Source organism: Haliotis rubra, unplaced genomic scaffold (genome assembly GCF_003918875.1).
Source record: "Haliotis rubra isolate DU_JTF1 unplaced genomic scaffold, ASM391887v1 Scf58, whole genome shotgun sequence".
NCBI lineage: Eukaryota > Metazoa > Mollusca > Gastropoda > Lepetellida > Haliotidae > Haliotis > Haliotis rubra.
In genome coordinates this window covers 25081-43611 of record NW_025767279.1, presented here as the reverse complement: position 1 = coordinate 43611, position 18531 = coordinate 25081, and the positions used below count along the sequence as shown (strand labels likewise).

General features: G+C 40.2%; 1 protein-coding gene across 1 annotated transcript; it reads right to left on the bottom strand.

The window, feature by feature from the left end:
* Positions 1-13836: 13836 nt before the first annotated feature.
* LOC124254688 (CHRNA7-FAM7A fusion protein-like) lies at positions 13837-14337 on the bottom strand. Its single transcript, XM_046688534.1, has one exon. The coding sequence runs from the start codon at positions 14335-14337 to the stop codon at positions 13837-13839; it is 501 nt and encodes a 166-aa protein (XP_046544490.1).
* Between the last annotated feature and the right edge of the window lie 4194 nt (positions 14338-18531).

Below are 18531 nucleotides of genomic sequence, written 5' to 3'. Positions count from 1 at the left end.
ACATCCTTGTTATCAATGGTGTAACTTCTACAAGGGGTCGCTCAGCAGGTGGTGTACTCGTGACAGACATGAAAACTCATGTCGGTTGTAAACATTTTATACAGCTCGCTCTACTGTTATTTCTTGATTAAATCGTCTCAATTAATTATCCTGTGTTCCTAATTAACAAGTGTGATGTTCACCGACGTCAGTGTCAAGCAGCCAGTAAGGCACACACATTGTTTGTATACAGTCGGATCATCCAACCGGCTGTATTGATTTCGGATTAACGAATGTTTTACAATGTATTTACAATAATCAGTTGCGTCGGAGTCGGAATGCGAGAATGTCGGATTAACGAGAGTAATTATCACTGTTTTAAATGGTTCCCTAATTTTTTGTCGGATTAACGTGATTGTCGGAGTAATGAGTGTCTTATTAACGAGAGCTGACTGTATCCAATAAAAATTAAAACTCTCTCAGTGTTGATGCCATTATAGAATGTTAGTCCAGTTGAGATGACCTCTGTGTCAGTCAAATACTGGCTGGAAATATGTCTGTGAGAAGTTGAAAAGGAAGAAAATTCTGATGACAGAAGTCTGTTATCCATGATGTGGTACTTGTAGATTATTGCATAAAAAATTTGTCTGAAGAGAATGAAATTGATTATTTCTGTGATTTTCCTGTATATTAAGCTACTCATTATGATTGAACTGTCAATCATATAACAAAATATTCTGTCTGAATTTTGGCATTTTTTTCCTCTAATACTCTGGTCCTTGAGGTATGCCTTCAGTTTTATGTTGCCACCCAGATATGTATCTAGGATTTCAAACTGAATGCATTTGGGTGGCAAAATAGTCAAATCTGTAGTTTTATTTAAAATTGAGATGTAATTTACAGTGCATATTTTTTTATTCAGAGATTTTTTAACATCTTAACATTGCATTCTGTGCGATAGTGGTGTTCCGATTAATTGAAATAATCGAAGATTGGTCGCAGTGACCAAACGACCAAGCAATCGATCACATTTTCTCAAAATCGAACACAAATGATTTTGCAACTACTCGTTTAATGTTTGAAACACTTGACGACGGAACATCTAAAAATGCGTTTAATTGTTAGAAAACTCACTTGACTAACTGAAAAGTAATGACTGAATATTTCTTGAAGACTCCAGGAAGTTTTTCTTCATGATATATCAGTTATCATATTAAAGTAGCAAGTTGCATCATGTTATACATATCTGCAATAACAACCCGAATAGAAACATCTGAAAAATGATGCTAACCAATTTTTTCGATGATTGATCGGCTGTAATGAAACAATCATCAGTTATGAGATTTTAACCAATTCCCAACACTACTGTGCAATGATGTAAACTAAGCATGTAATCTGTAGTATCTTGGGATTTTTCTTCTCTTACGACCGTAATCATTGACACAGAGTATGAAATGTGACCTCAGCAATATGGGGTTTACTACTGGAATGGATGTTACGTTCAGGAATCCCAAACCCTCATGACTTCTAGTGCATTAAGGTTACACAAGTTGTCTTATACAGATACTACGTAATTCTCGTAAACGTCTTGGAATACGTATTTACAATCCTTGATGTTATCTACGCTGATGTTTTCCAACACAGTCCTCATGAGTTATGATACCTGTTTGAAAAGATCGCCATTGGTAGTTGTGTTTACGATTGTGTTTTCCATGTCCCTTTTAATTTTCAACCATATTTTTCCAATGACATTGAGGTTGGGAGATTGTGCTGGTCACTCCATGATGTTGATTTCATTTTCATGAGCATACATTCACAACATTTGCCCAGTGGACTTTGTGACCAGCCAAATGCTGCACTGTAACAGGCTCCTGACGTGTGTCTTGTGTGCCAGTGTACTGAGCAACATTATATTCCCTTAAAGTTCCAATACCATGGTATATTACACATCCCCAAACCATAATTGATAGTGTCTTGTTCTGAGGTGAACAAACGCATTTGGGTTGAAATTTCTCGTCGCCTTTCCTCCAAATAAAACCACAACTACTTTTCTCTATCACAACATATCTTATCACCAATATTTGTAGAAAATCCCTCATCATGTTATTCCCTCTGTTTGGACACTTTTGAGTAACTATTTTCATTCAATTTTGAGGTGGGATCCTTCAAAGGTTCCTATGGATTGCTCTGAGTCAGTCTAAGCAATCGTCACGCCTAAGACCCGGGTTCGAATCCCCACATGGGTACAATGTATGTGTGAAGCCCATTTCTGGTGTCCCCGCCGTGATATTGCTGGAATATTGCTAAAAGCGGCGTAAAACCAAACTCAGTCAGTCAGTCAGTCAGTCTAAGCCAAGATGTTTGATCATGGTCAGATAAGGATTTTCATTTGGTCTTTCGCGTGATGTTTTCAACTGATCAGGTTTTGTGTAATTATTTAACTAAGAATTCTGCTATTAAATAGTGACTTTTGCCTTCTTCGTATAACTTTGCTACTAATTCTTTTACCTCTAACCCTAGCTCCTTTGATTTTCCACCTATCTTCGAATATCAGCCTGTAGACAAACTGTGTTCCACAGAAAATATTTCTTGTGTGAGATCAAACGATATCTCCAAGGAGATATAATTTTGACAGTAGATTTTGTACAATGCCCTGACAATGTCATCAACTTGATGATGTCACAATGCTATGGCATCACTGCACTGCAAGTCTAATGGCAGAACCGTGTTCAGAGATGTACATTTTCACTGAGAACTAAAGAAGAGTGATTTTTTTATGATAAATAGAATCTCACCGTCATGTCTTCTGATATCAAATATATCAACACGCGTTGCTAAAAGTGAAAATATCCTCGGCAAGTAAATATATAAACTCGTTTTCATTTTACGAGTGTTTCAAAATGCCAGTCTGATGATGAAACAATCGCAAACTGGGAAGTGAATGAATATAACTGCCACAGATCTGTACTGGAAATACGCCACAAAATCTGCATCTTTAGAACTGGTACATATCTTCACAGTAATATCATCTAAGCAGTAGTGTTGGTATGATTAATTTAAATAATCGATGATTGGCTGCAGTGACTAAACGACCAAGCAATTATAATCCTCTTTTCTCATAATCAAACACAAACAATTTTGGAACACTTGTTTGCAAACAATATTTTTGTCAAGGTTGATTTTGTCTGTAATTAAATTTACATTTCATAAGCACTACAAGCTTGTTCCAAGTCATGATTCAGTTTGTCTTAAAGACTTAAGGAAATATATGTTCCTAACATAATCCATTTCTGGTGTCCCCGCCGTGATATTGCTGGAATATTGCTAAAAGTGGCGTTAAGCCATACTCCCTCACTCACTCCTAACACACTAGCTATCCTATAAAGATGTGGAATTTGCAAAGGCATTTTGTGCAGTTTGCAAAAGAAATACCCTGAAATACATGTTTATTTCTTTGTGCATTAACAACCATAACAGGAAAATCTGATAACAGACAATAACCAATTATGTTCGATGATTAAAGAACTAATCATCAATTATGAGATTTTAACCGATTCCAATCACTACTATACAGTCGAAAACATGTGTACTTTTTGTTCTATTTTTCAGTACAATTGTCAAACTGTTAACAGTTTGGGAAATGTATAAACATATTTAGTTCAAATTATGAAGCACATTCAATTAAGAATTGAATGTCACTTTGTGTGTTTGCACTGAAAAAATGAACGATGTCAAAGCGTTGTTCAAACTCGTGTGAACAAGCGAGCTTACTGCTTTAATAAGCATAACATCAATAAAATTATCAAACAGAAACAAATATCAATAACAATATCATTTTAACAAACTGTCATTGTACCTATAAAACAATGACGGATTCGTTTGACCGCGTAATAATACACTGACCGACTTCGAAGTTGTGCGGCGTGGCGAATTGGAAGCATATTTCGTTGGTGTATTCTATTTATTTGTGATTGTTTATTGTGAAATTTAATGAGCAGTTTTAAACAGATCACGGGGCAGAACCCGCAAACCGCGAGAGATTAAGCTCTTATGATAAGGAACAATGTGCGGCAATTGAAATCCGTTTGGTCGTGAAGAAACGACATTGCCAAAATTGGGGTGACTTGAAACAGGATTGCTCGCTAAATTGTCATCACCAAATGCAGCAAGATCATTGGGATTCCTTGAAACCGTAGCAGAAATTTTAAAAGTAGGTCGCACTGGCTGGGACGCTTTGTCGGTCAGATTTTTGCAAAACGGTGCTCAGTTGGTGCTTTTGTTTACATACAAAACAAGTAAGTGATATGTATAAATTAAAAGGAGGTGTGAATGCAAATTATTTCTTTGTTTACGTCAAGCTGGACAGCGAGTATCCTGGGGAAAACCCGGAAAGTAGTTCCGGCAAAAGTTCACATGACCCAGATCGGCTCGAAAATGTTCACACACGTATGAACGATGTTTACACACATATGAACGATTTGAAGGGTTCAAGGTAAATGAACCGTGAAATTTAGATCACATGACCGCTCTTTCAACCAACCAATGTTCGGTAATCTGTGTAAACTTCAAAGTACGAAATTATTGTAATGTAAAACAAAAAATGTTTCCTTATCCTGACTGATCTTTGCTTATCTCCCTTTCGAATGGTACTGGAACACTTGAATCCCTTGAAGTTGCCGAAGTGGACGTACAATACTCACCCACGAGTTACCTCCCTTCCTCTTTCCCGCGCAAACGTACCATGTGATGTGCCCAGACTTGTCACTCTCTCCCTTTTCGCCCAAGCGGATGGTTGGGCGAGCACTGGAGTCCTGTATACGGCAATTTTATCGTTTCTATTTAGGCCTATTCTTCTAAATTAAGCTGTGTATGGTTTTGGCTATAATTATTATGTAGTATTTGTACAAATTTGTTTGAATTTATTGACTTTGAGTCGTGTTTTCATCGTGTTGTAAACTTGTTTACAATTCATGAAATCCTGCTGTGTGTGTAGGCACAGGTTGTCCGTGGCTGATCCTCACCCCCAATGTCCTTCGTGTACAGATCCATGTTCATCCACCTTGCGTTGTATATATTGTATTGATTTAACTGACCTACAGTTTAATCAGTATTTGTCTTATGTTTATAGACATGCCATGGATCGGGTGAAAAAGTCATCTCTAGTCACATGTGATAAATCTGGAGATCAGCCCAAAAACCGTATGTTACTTGCTGCTGATGTTCATAATAGTGATATGTTGCCTAGTACGTTACAGAGCCAGTCTGCGGCAAAGGGGGCTAAGAAAAGGTCGTCTACCTCACAGCCTACGCCGTCCCAGTCTAAGAAGAAGATGGTGTCCTTTTCTACTACGCAGAAAAAGTCTACGAGTACTAGATCTGAGGGCAAATCTACACGTGCTACCGCTGCTACGCAGAGATCCTTCAACGATGAGATCGTACCGCCTAATGAGAAAGACATGTTTGACGACCCCCCTATACTTCTACCTGAGGTATCGATGACATCAATGACGCAGTCGACCTCAACTACTACGAGATCGTCCCCTATGAATGTCACAGCAGGCCAGCTGTCGGACATAAGACCTCTTACTTCGAGGACAGAAGTTGAGGCACAGAAAACAGCATCGCAGCAGCGTCAACAGATGCAGAACTTCGACCCGGGGAGTTCATGACGCAGTTCACCAACAAGATGATGGCTATGATGGAGCAGAGATTCCAGCAAGAATCAAGGAAGACCCTCCAGTCTACCGACACTGTTCGCAAACCCCCAGGCCTGCGCGAATCTACACCCATCAGAGCTACACCTGCAGTTGACGTTGGCGAACGCACACTCCTCCGCGAAGGGCTCCACAACCGGACGACTCCGTCATACTATGAGATAGTCCAGATGATACGTTGTCCATGTTTGCGAACCTCTAAAAAGCCTGCCTCTACGTCTAGCCGCTCCAGGTCAAGATAACCTCAACGCAGACGTTTGCGAAGACACAGCTCACCACACAGTGAAGACACAGCTCAGCCTATATCCAGCATACTGGACAACCTTCGCACAGCCTTCGCGAAGGCTTCCAAGTACCAGACGCAGCAACTACCATCTTTTAATAAGAGGAAATTCCCCTACATCACATGGAACCATTTGTGATGACAACATCAAGCTGGTAAACGACGCCAGGAGTAAGGTGTATAAGGTGGATGATAAGAAGATATCACAACTGAATACAGCTTCTAGAAGATCCTTCTTCGGACTGGCTAGATCTAGAGCCATCAACGAAGCGTTGATACAGAAATTCCAAGATTCCACCACGATCTACTCGGCCCTCGTCACGCAAAAGAAGGATCAGTTCTTCCTGTCGGACCACCTCACATCGATCTCGGCGGGAATCACCTTAATACGCAGACAGGGTCTACTGGCGTCCTGCTCCTGGAATGACAGATTTACGCAGCCTCTACTACGAGCTCCGTGGGAGGCGCCTACCATCTTCGGAGGTCTATTGGATGATGCAGCTAAACAAGCTACACAAGACTCCAGAGAGGTCATGATGATCAAGACCATAGACACCCTGGCCAACGTCATCCACCATACATCCCAGAGATACAACAAGAAGTCTAAATACGCCGGAATACAGAGAGCTAAAGACAAGAAGTACTCCAGTTCCAGAGGCGGGAAGGACTATTTTCGTCGCCCTTCGGGCAACTACAGAGGAAACTCAGGAAGAGGCCGCGGCCCCAGAGCTTCCAGAGGTACCAGACATTGATGCCAGAGTTCGGAACGACTGAGTCTTCCACCCCCAGCCGTTCCTGTAAAACTATCGACAGTGGGTGGACGTCTACAAGGGTACTGGAAGAATTGGGGAATTCTAGAAGACGACTACGCCTCTCAGGTACTAAGAGAAGGATACAAAGTACAACGGAAAGCTGCTCCTCCGCTAACCCTCAGCCCGATGGTCTTCAAGTATGCAGAGGAACAGGCAGACAGCACTACTCTCGAAAGATGCAGTAGAGATAACAGACCAGAATCATCTCACCCCAGGCTTCTATTCCCCAATTTCTAGTACCAAAGAAGAACTCCTTAGAGAAGTTCAGACAGATTTACAACATGCACAAATTCAACAGAGACTACTTACTGAAACCAGAGAGGTTAAGCATGATCCACCTACCTCAACTGAAACAACTCGTCCGTCCAGCAGATTACATGGCCAGCATAGACTTACAGGATGCGTACCTGCACATCCCGATACATCAAGAATCAAGAAAATATCTACGATTCCTGTTCAGAGGGCAGCACTACCAATAGAACGTTCTACCGCTTAGAATATCTTCGGCCCCGTGGCTATTCACACGAATAACCAAGCCAATAGTCGCATACCTTCATCAACGAGGTCTACGCAATGCCTTCTACTTGGACGACGGGATTCAGGTCCACCAAGATGCCAGTCTACTCAGACTACAACTGAACTTCACGATCAAGTTGCTTACTCAACTAGGATGGTTGGTGAACCTAAGGAAGTCAGAATTGGAACCAAAACAAGATCTACAATTCCTGGGGATAAGATTCATCACTACAGAGAATCGAATCGTCATCCCAGAGGATCGCTGGGTCAAGATACAAGCCATGATTCCGCCAGCAGTCACCTCTCCGTTAACACTACGATCATGGCAAGTTCTACTCGGTCTACTAACCTCGGCGCAAGTCCTGACGCACATAGGAAGGTTACAGCTAAGACCGCTACAACGGTTCGTCATAAAGCATCTGGTCACAGGTCGAACGTCTGCGAAGGAGTCTATTTACAAGAGCCGGCCTTCGAGACACACCTCTACGCAGATGCCTCGTTGCAAGGATGGGGGGCGCATCTCAACGATCAAGTAGCGTCGGGAAAGTGGTCCCATACAGAACAAAAGCTCCACATCAATCTACTAGAGATGAAAGCAGTGATCAACGCCGTACAACTATGGTCGAGCTTGCTGAACAACAAGATGTTGATGATCCACACAGACAACTCCACAGTGGCGTTCTCCATAAATCGGCAAGGATCCACAAGATCGCCAAGCCTATTGCAGCTCACATTCCAGTTGTTCCAGATCACGCAGAAAGCAGACATCTGGATAAAGGCGTGTCACATACCCGGAGCCAAGAACGTACTGGCAGACGCTCTCTCATCTCTCATTCAGAAGCGTTTCGGAACATAAGGGAAATAGGATTCCCCTCCATAGACCTGTTCGCCACGAGGTTCAACAAACAACTGCAGACGTTCGTCTCACCAGTTCCAGATCCTCAAGCCTGGGCAACAGATGCACTGAGCATGTCGTGGGAAGGACTAAACGGCTACGCTTTTCCACCCCCGATACTACTGCCAAAAGTACTGGTCAAGATCAAACAGACTCAGACGCTACAACTGACTTTGGTCGCGCCTTACTGGCCAGCGAGAGCATGGTTTCCAGATCTACTAGAAAACCTAGGAAGCCCAGTAATCAAGCTTCCAGATTGGCCGAACCTACTGATACATCCGCACACCAAGCAAGTCCACGGAAACCCAGCAGTGTTCCAGTTACACGTGTGGACCGTATCAAAATGTGTTTGAAGAAAAGAGGATACTCCGCCAGAGCAGCCAAAGCAGTAACACTAGCGTTACGCAGATCGACTCGCAACCTATACGACGACAAATGGCTGAAGTTTGAAACTTATGCAAGGCGGAAAGGCTTCACAGCGATGATAGCTACGCATCCTCAAGTGGCGGAATATCTATGTCATCTGAGACAGACCAGACATCTGAAGGGTTCGACTCTATCGACTTACCTCGCTGCCATCAGTACAGTGATTACCATGAAAACAGGCATCAAGTTGACGAAAGTACCAGAATTACTTGCTCTACTACATGAGATCATTCCTGAATGTAATTCTGCGTCAGACCAACAAACCAGAAATTCAGAGCTCCAGCCTGGGACCAACTGGTCAACCAGATAGACAATTCAATTCACCAGCGCTGTCTACAGTCCTCGGCCCACAAGATATAGAGGACTTATCCTTGTGCCCAGTCCGAGCCTTGAAGATATATCTTCAAAAGACTAAGACGAGGAGAAGGAAATTCAAGCGCCTATTCATCCCATTATCAACTGAAACATCAACTGAAGTCTCAAGAACGACCATATCGTTCTGGATGAGAGCCGTTATATTGAGAGCCTAAAAAGCAGCAGGACTAGAACCTCCTAGAGCTTCCAACCCACGCGAAGTTAGAGCGCTGGCATCAACACTAGCTCTACACGGAAACTGCTCTATACCGACAATAATGGAGGGCTGCTTCTGGAAGTCGGATACGGTGTTTGCCAACCACTACCTCCGAGACATAGCCACTGAAGACTTCTCAGGCATTCACCAATTTGGGCCTCTCGTTGTAGCACAGCAACTAACTGTTCCTCAAAGTCGCTGAGTTGAAATCTCACCCTTTATCACGCTGACTTGTAGATGACTTTATTAGGAAAAGTATTAGTTTGAAAGTCCTTGCGCACAGTCTAGGACAGACTAGCATGAGTGATTAAGATCCTGTGTGGGTAATGACCTTACCTCCACATAAAGGATCGCAACTCATTTATGATAAAGACTCATTATCATAATCCATGGGTTGTTATAAGATATCTAGTACAGGAGAATACTAGTTTATCTATAACCACACGAATCAACATGATTCAACTTGTCTGAGATTGAAGTAAGACAAGGAGTGGTCCCCCCGAGTTACTACGCAAGTTGGAAGAATAGGACCACGGAAATGCCGTTTGCAGTTCCCATGGGGGGATACAGGACGTATCTAAGGACAGCTGTTGAATCCAGTGGCTTGACCCACCACCTATTCCGACGGATTCTATAAGAAAAGATCATGAGTCAGAAGACACTTGTGATTTCACAGCAGATCCAAGTGCATGGGCGAAATTATAAGGAGAGAGTGACAAGTCTGGGCACGTCACATGGTACGTTTGCGCGGGAAAGAGGAAGGGAGGTAACTCGTGGGTGAGTATTGTACGTCCGCTTCGGGAACTTCAAGGGATTCAAGTGTTCCACTACCATTCGAAAGGGAAAGGGAGATAAGCAAAGATCATGAGTCAGGATAAGTATAAAATATCAATTTTACTTAAAAAATTACATATTCCTCACTATGATAAAACTCAGTAAGGAATAAGTAAGAATGTAAATGGAATTAAACACAGTAATGTTTTTACCCACAGTTTAGATTCAGCTTGCACACTGTATTGAAGTGCAATCTGTATGAATCAGTGTATTTATCAGTCAACTTAAATGCAGTCGTCTTTAACTCTGCAAAATTACCAGAAGGAAAGAGTTCAGGAAATCTGATAAAAAAAATTATGAAAAAGATGTGCGATAATGAGAGAAACGTTTTGTCAAACTTTGTATTGATTTTAATAATACAGCTGGAAGCTTCACAAAACATACATACAAAACATACATCATACTGGAATAGCTACATTGGGAAACCTTGTATTTTATAATCAAGGGAAATGTTCTATTCTTGGAGAAAGCAGTATAAACAGTATAGGTTTGCAGACCACTGCCCTCCATAGTAGGAGAATGTAAACCAGAATATTGAAGAACAAAGTAATCTAGATGATACATTTGTCAGTGAAGCAGCAGTAAAAGTGCTTTTAAAACTCAAAAGCAAGAAATTTCATGACTAAGTAGTAGCATTGTTATGGCAAAAACTTCTGTGACTCTGGTCCCTCACACAGAATGGAATGTATTATTGGCTCATATTATTTACTGTATATGTTAATGGTATACAATAGTGTGAAGGGCTGTGGGGTAACCTAGTGGTTAAAGCATTCGCTTGTCATGCCTGGGTGTGATTCCCCTCATAAGTACAATGTGTGAAGCCAACATTCCTGCTGTGATATTGCTGAAATATTGCTAAAAGCGATGTAAAACTAAACTCACTCACAACAATAGTGTGCTTGAGAATGGCTTCATGTCAACAAGCAAGTGGGACAATCGGTATCTTATTCCTTTACAGAACTATTATACATATTACTTATGAAACGTGACACATTATATCATTTAAAAACGATGTAGACACAGAAAATATGCAAAAACATTTATAATAAATAACAATGAACATATACACTTCAGTCTAGTTTGGATGAACCCCATTTGTCTCAGAATACTGCACAGCATAATGAAACCTTAAGACTGTTACATATAAATGGCTCCATTTACCTTAGGCTTGTAATCCATTTTCCAGAGCCAAATTATGATGGAACTGTACACTGTTATGCTCAATACAGAACAGAACAGAAGTTTATTCAGTAGTATTTAGGCGATAAGGCCGATGATACAGTTGACTAATACAATATATACATTACACATGATCATAAACATTTGAGTTTCATATAAATCTTATTTTGAATATTTCATTGAGATAAATAGCTGTTAGATAATGTACATTACTGTTTTGTGACAAAACTTGTCTGAATGGTTAGTGGGCCTCTGAAGACTGATTGTAGCTTCTGTAGATATAGAGTTCTGGCTTGATTGTACTTGGCACAAACAAAAAAATACGTGGTTCTCGTCTTCATTAAGGTTATGATTACAAAGTTCACAGATGAGGTTGATTGCCGTTGTATCTTAATTGGTTCTTAGCTTGTTTATCTTGAAGTTTGTTAGTGAAGCTCTAAATTTGAAGTAAACTCTTATTAGTTGTTTGTTCCGGATGTTTGTGATATATGATTCTCTTTCGAGTGAAAACTTGAATGAAGCGTAGTGGGTAAGGAAACTATGCTCAACACAGCACCATTATATGAAGATGTTTGTTTAGTGGCTCTTCCCTGGGCAGCCAGCATTCAAGTTCAGTCTAAGTAAACTTAGTCTCAGTACTACACTCCTCTACTGAGTCTAACAAACCCTAGTAGGAGGTCGCATCAGGTAACCTTTGAGATTGACCAATCAGAACACAGCTTACCAAATCGCGAAAGTGGACATTCGTACATACCTTTTGAACTTTTACCTCGAAAAGGTCTACCTGAACGATTCTGAATGCTATTTTCCATACGATCGCTTCCGGGTGATGCACATGGAGCACGCTACAACACTGTCAACAGTGAGTAAACAGTCGCTGAAAATAGCATTTTTGTCAATATTCAAGGATGTCAGCTTGCGTAAATATTAGCTAATGGTAACCATATCATCAGAAAGCCCTAAGCATATACACTGCAGGTCAAATATCTGTGTTTTATGCGGATTTTCGTTTGTTGAGAGATCAGTGTCAGTGAGTGGGGAATTTTGTAAATCCCGCCGAACCCTAAACAGTAGCCATCGTCTGATTGGTTAAATCTGTTGGACGGTCATAGTTTCCTAAAGGCTACCTGACGCGACATCCTACTAGGGTTTGTTAGACACAGTGTAGGAGTGTAACGAATAGTACTGAGACTGCATTCAAGTTCTGATTACACTGGTATATCGTTCAGAATGATAGATTGTCCATTAGTCCAATTTCATTAAGCATTAAGTAACACATGTTATATTAGGAAATTCATGTTCTTGGTAAAGTACTCATTCTCAGTGTTTCCATTATCCGGTATATTTATAGCTGACTTTAACCTGTGCAAAGTTAGAATGTTCGGAAATTTCAAAGGCTGTTAGTCATCGTGTCCGGCAAGTTTAAAAATCAATTTCCCAATTACCTCTGTCAGTTTTATTTCTCTTCAAGAAAAGATTACGTTTTCACATTGACATCGAGGTATTGTCAAATGAAAAATAGCACGTTTGGAAAAACCCAGGCTAAAAATAGCGTCATTGATGCATCGCGATACCCTCTACATTTCTGATTGGTTGTTAGGGTGCAAGGTCTTGCGCACAATGAAAAGCGTGATCATTTGACCTGGAAAATTTACAAATGACTGGTATTTGATATGCTAGCCAGTCACAATGTCCAGCTATAAAAAATGTCAGCAGAAACACTGATTCTGATACTATTTTCAGGTGTCTTACTCTGAGAATTTGGGTTCAAATCTGGAAAGGGGCACATCCCCCGAAAAGTACTAGAATTCCTACTTTACTAAGGAACCGTGATCACAAATGTAACATTCGTTTCATCTGACCACTTTCTAAAAGGCATTGTGTCTGTTGAGAAATTATTTCAGAAATGTATGGCTACTCACAAAATAACATGAAGACATCAACACAGTAAGGTGGCTTGAGTCTGATCTTGTTCTGCCACAATGAGATCAACATAAATTTTAAAAGTATCATGTGTAGACATACATTATTACTCGAGAGTACATTAAATAATAAAAGCAAATTGGTTCATAAAGTTCATGTCAGTACAAAACCCTAGTTTTAACTTTTTTCTGGGTTTATCAGTGTACAGCTATTTATTCAGTGATTCAAACTAACAGATATTATGCTGAGAAAAGTAGCAAATTACAGCATGTTATATTTAATCCAAAAACAAATATGAAATAGTCATGTTGAAGTCAGATCAGAAGAAATGCATCAGTCAGAAAAATAGAAATGTAATGTTATGATTCAGATCAGTACAGAGAAAAGAAGTACTATAGTAGACAATGGTTACAACGGACTCAAAGCGGCCACATCATTAGGTCTGTTGTAACAATGGCTTGTTATAAGCAATTTGAAGAAAATATACATCAAGTTGCCTCGACTATTTTTAATATCTGTTAGTTTGTTATGAGCTTGTTTATTATAAACATAGTTTACTGTATGGAAAAAAGAAGGTCAAATGAAATTTATCAATTTTATTTAAAACAGTGATGGGATATTTCCACATCTGTTTCCAAAGCCTAATCATATTGTTACTGACAACAATACCTTCTAAGATACCAGCGTAGCATCTCACTTTTTGGTTAGGTGACAAGAACAGTGGTGTTCAAGATGGCCGCCAATAGAAATACCACAAAGAGGATGTATTCCATCTTCTGAGCATCCAAGTGGAGTCTACCTTTCATCTTGGACACCTCTGTGGAGTTATCCCCCTCTGTTATGTCTGCCACAGTTGATACTCTCTTGTGATCTCCCTGGAGTTGGTTGTTCCTGATCCTGAGGGTTGTTGTGACAGCCAGGAGTGCCAGGAAGCTTTGAAGGAGGATACAGATGAGATAGATCATGATCTTTGGAGCTCTGGTGGATGTCCTTGGCATGATGTCGTAGACAAAGTTGAGGAATACAGCATGTGACACAAAGATGGAAACCAGAAAGGATACTTTCTCTCCGGAATTGGCAGGAAGGATGAATACAAAAGCATTCATGATGGAGGTCAAGGCCATTGGAATAATGATGCTTAACACATAGAAGAGACTTTGTCTCTTCAGGGTCAAGGTCACTGATTGAATCTCATAATCCTCCATGTATATGTTGTCACGTGTCACATTCTTCAAAACCCATTCAGACTTCTTCATGAGAATAGATGTATAGTTCAGGTTTGGTGTAAGCTCTGTTGATAAATTCACAAATTGTTCAACAGCAAAAAGATTCAGTTGACAACTTTGTTCGTCATAAGGAAAATCAAAGGCATCTGTAACACATATTGTTCTGAAGTTGTCCCTAATCACCATGACAACAGTGCCGTCGTGTGTTAGATAGGCAGATTGTGATGGAGGGAGGGATATTGCAGTGTTACCTTCAGCATTCAGAAGAGATATTTCTGGTGTCCATATTGGAATTGGGTCTGTAGTAATCATATCAATATCATGTAAGGATTTGTTCCAAGCAAGAACGGGATCAGTCCACAGTAACGTAAAGGCTCCAGTGAATGTAAAGATTTGATTACTTGAATCAAGGCTGAGAATGGCTCCTGGTGTGAAAAAGAGGGATACATTGACTGAAGATTGTCCGTCTAAAAATGGTGGCATCTTTGCTTGCGTGAAGTTGATGGAGTTGTGTATGTCTATCCACGATTCCCTCACCTTCGAGCATGCAGCTAGTTGGACAAGCAGTATCCAGGAAATGTACAAATCCATATTTGAGTCAGTTCTTGTCAGGGAGTATCAAGGAAATGTAGAAAATCAGAAATTATGTCAGTTCTTGTCATGGTGTATCCAGAAGAGTTGAAAGTGCATAAGTGCTTCAGTTCTTGTTGAAGTGTATCCAGAAGAGGTAAAAACACATAAAATTGTTTCAGGTCTTTTCAAGGAGTATCCACGAGAGACAAAAACACATGCAACTGTATCAGCACTTGTCAAAGAGTATCCAGGAAAGTTTGAACATGGGAATTGTGTCCGTTCTGTCAAAGATGTGCTGAGAATTGGTCCCATTGATTGGAGGCGGTGTGGTGTTGATGGAGACCTTTGGGTCATTAAGCAGGACAGCAATAGATAAGTTTTAGGCAAACAATAGCAGTTTTATGACTTTCATATAGCTGATAACATGATAATCCGGACATGTACACACACTTTGTATTGGCTAAGATCAATATGCTGACATTTACTGAGTGCTTTCTGTACTTCAGGCACTAATGGTCCCTACACATGTATTCAAGAAACATTCTGATGTTGGATCTTGTATTGTGGCTAGGGTTCATGGTGACCTGTTCAAGCTATGGAATTTCCTGAAAGGTTTTCTGCAAGAAGTTTAATAAAAATCACAGAAACTGAAGTAAAGGGGAAAAGTCGCCACATATTACTTATTGAATCATAACAGATCTCTGTTGTAATTGATACAAAATTGTTAAATTGAGACTGTTTTGATTGTATGAATGTTTTAATTCACAGCTTATGTAAAACATAGCTGGAGGTTTTACGGGTGTTATACCCTTCTATCTAGGCCACTTTGTGTGACCACTGTTCTGGGGATGTTGTGGCTCATGATTGTATTCAATGACAAGCCCTGTTTTGTTGTTTAAGTCCATTTCTTTAATCTAATACACAAAATGGTCCCGACATTTTCTCTTGTCTTGCCTGACTTTTACATAAACCAAAATTGTGGCTCTTCAGACTGAGATAATGTCCTACGTCCTGCAAACATGAGTCATATCCCATCTTAATAATACCTTTCCATTACCCCACTTCCAAGATTTAATTGGTACCTTCATAATCTTCCTGTATAAAATCCCTTGGTAAACTTGCTAAGGTTCTGGTCAATCGAACATATGACCATAACCAATCAGACTGGTAGGTGCCAGAAGAACCCCTAGTGTACAGTACACAACCCTGTGCACTTAAAAGAACCCACGAATCTGTTGGTATATGACCAGATGGTGTCCACATGAATACGTGCAAACACCTAGTTGCGGGTACAGCAGCATGCAGTAAACTTGGACAAAGGACTGTGACAATGTGTCCCAGTCCACCAAGCTGTGAGTGGGTACCTCGGAAGGATGGGAAAGCCATATTTACTTGGTGTGCCTAGTGGCTGCAAGAGTTGTATGCTCCCTAGGGAGTTGAGATTGATAATAAGATGTGCCGTTGAGATTGACATCCGGTGATTGAGGGAAAACAAAGCACCTTTGAGCAGCTGAGCTGAATATTGGCACTATACAAATATTAGCATAATATTAAAAGAAGACTCTAAATAAGACCTAATCAGACCATTCCAATCAAGCAGCAAGTCCTTATACTGCTTGCTAATGTCAATTCATTCCAAATGTATATTTACATTCTAGTGTATAGGTAACAAGATCTAAAGATTCTACATTCATTCTATCCACTTATGGGGTAAAGAAATGCTTAGTCCCTGAATATATATTATATTGATGGCAACAAATAAAACCGATTTAAATTGAAAGAGAGCGAGGAAATCTAGACTTGCTTCATTTGGGGCTTTAGCATTGCAGGGAGGGCTAAGCAGTAGGGAAAATAATGTGGTTTAGGGACTGTGAGACAGACTAGCGGTCGGGTAACCTAGGGGTTAGAGTTCGCTCATCACGCTGAAGACCCCGGTTTGATTCCCCACATGGATGCTATGTTTTGAAGCCCATTTCAGGTGTCCCCTGCTGTGATGTTGCTGGAATATTGCTAAAGGCTGCGTAAAACTAAACTCACACACTCAGTATCCACTTATGAATATTATTGTTCACAAGAGAAATTGTTTCAAAACATTTCAGTCACTGCGGTCAATGCACCTGCCAAGCACATTTACCAGCCTTAACTGATCTTCAGATTTTAACCTAAACCATTACAAAATTTATGTTAAGTTTTTAATTTCAAATATTCTGGTTATACATGTCCTTTCTGTTTTAAAACATGTCCCATGCGACTGACCAATGACTTGACCTAAGACCTACACACGAATATGTCCGTTCTTTAACAATCATTTATGTATGCATAAACATCAACAATACTATTATCAAATAAGACATGATTAATATGTATGTGTGTATCTTAGGGCCAGGAAACCAAAGGTGTCCAATACAGATAATGTCTCAGATAGGATCTGTCTATTGTTGTACCTGTCCGAGAAGTATAGCAATGACCTGGTGACGGGAACTACTTGACAACCACATTTTAACAAGTTCTTACTGAGATATGCAGATGTAGACTGGTGTAGGTATTAGAACCCAAATCAAGTATCAGAATTGTATAATGGTTTCTTGAAAAAAAATGTTCAGGCAAATCACAATAGTTTTAATAATAATAATGATAATAATAATAAATGTGCATTTATAATGCGCGCAATCCAGACAGATATGCCTGCTCAAGGCGCTACAAGGGGATTGTATAAAGATAAAAGTCAGGAGTGTTGACTGGATTTAAATGTCACTATGATACTTGGAGAACGTATGGGTCTTTAGTCTTGATTTGAATTTCTCAAAGGTTGGACACAGTTTCAACTCTGATGGAAGTGAGTTCCAGAGGATAGGGCAGTGCTGGAGAAGGATCTGGAGCCAAATGTCTTCAGTCGATATTTAGGAATTTGGAGCAGATTTTGGTCACTTGATCGGAGTTTACGTGCTGGAGTGTGTGGAGTCAAGAGTTCAGATAGCTAGTCAGTGCTGGTGTTATGGAGGCATCGATATGTGATACAGAGAAGCTTGAACTCTATTCTAGCTTTTACTGGCAACCAGTGGAGGTCTCTGAGCACTGGTGTCATGTGCACATGTCTTGGTGTTCTTGTCGAAATTGAGACCAGAAATAGATGTACAGTCAACTATGTGTAAGAGTCCTGTCCAAATTAATTGGTCTCAGTAGGGCCTATCATATACCATTAAAATAAGCTACCCATGAAGATCCAGGTTAGAATTGGTCTCCAGCAACCCATGTGTGTCATAAGAGCCGACTAATGGGATCGGGTGGTCAAGCTCTCTGACTTGGATAACACATGTCATCATATTCCAGTTATGTTGACCGAAACTCATGCTGTTGATCACTGGATTGTCTGGTTGAGAGTCGGTTATTTACAAACCACCACCATATAGCTGGAATACTGCTGTGTGTGGTGTAAAACAACAAACAAACAATTCAAGTAAGCTGCATTCCACTATCTATACTACCCATCAAAATGTTAGAGTCACTTTAAACACTCACTATATGTTATGTATATATATATATGGTTACATCGAAGATAAATTTCTCCACCAACTTGGGGAATGAACTGCAAATCTTATG

What these genes read in the sequence shown, in the direction of transcription:
- LOC124254688 (XM_046688534.1), bottom strand. Translation starts at nt 14,337, where the DNA reads ATGGAGGATTATGAGATTCAATCAGTGACCTTGACCCTGAAGAGACAA.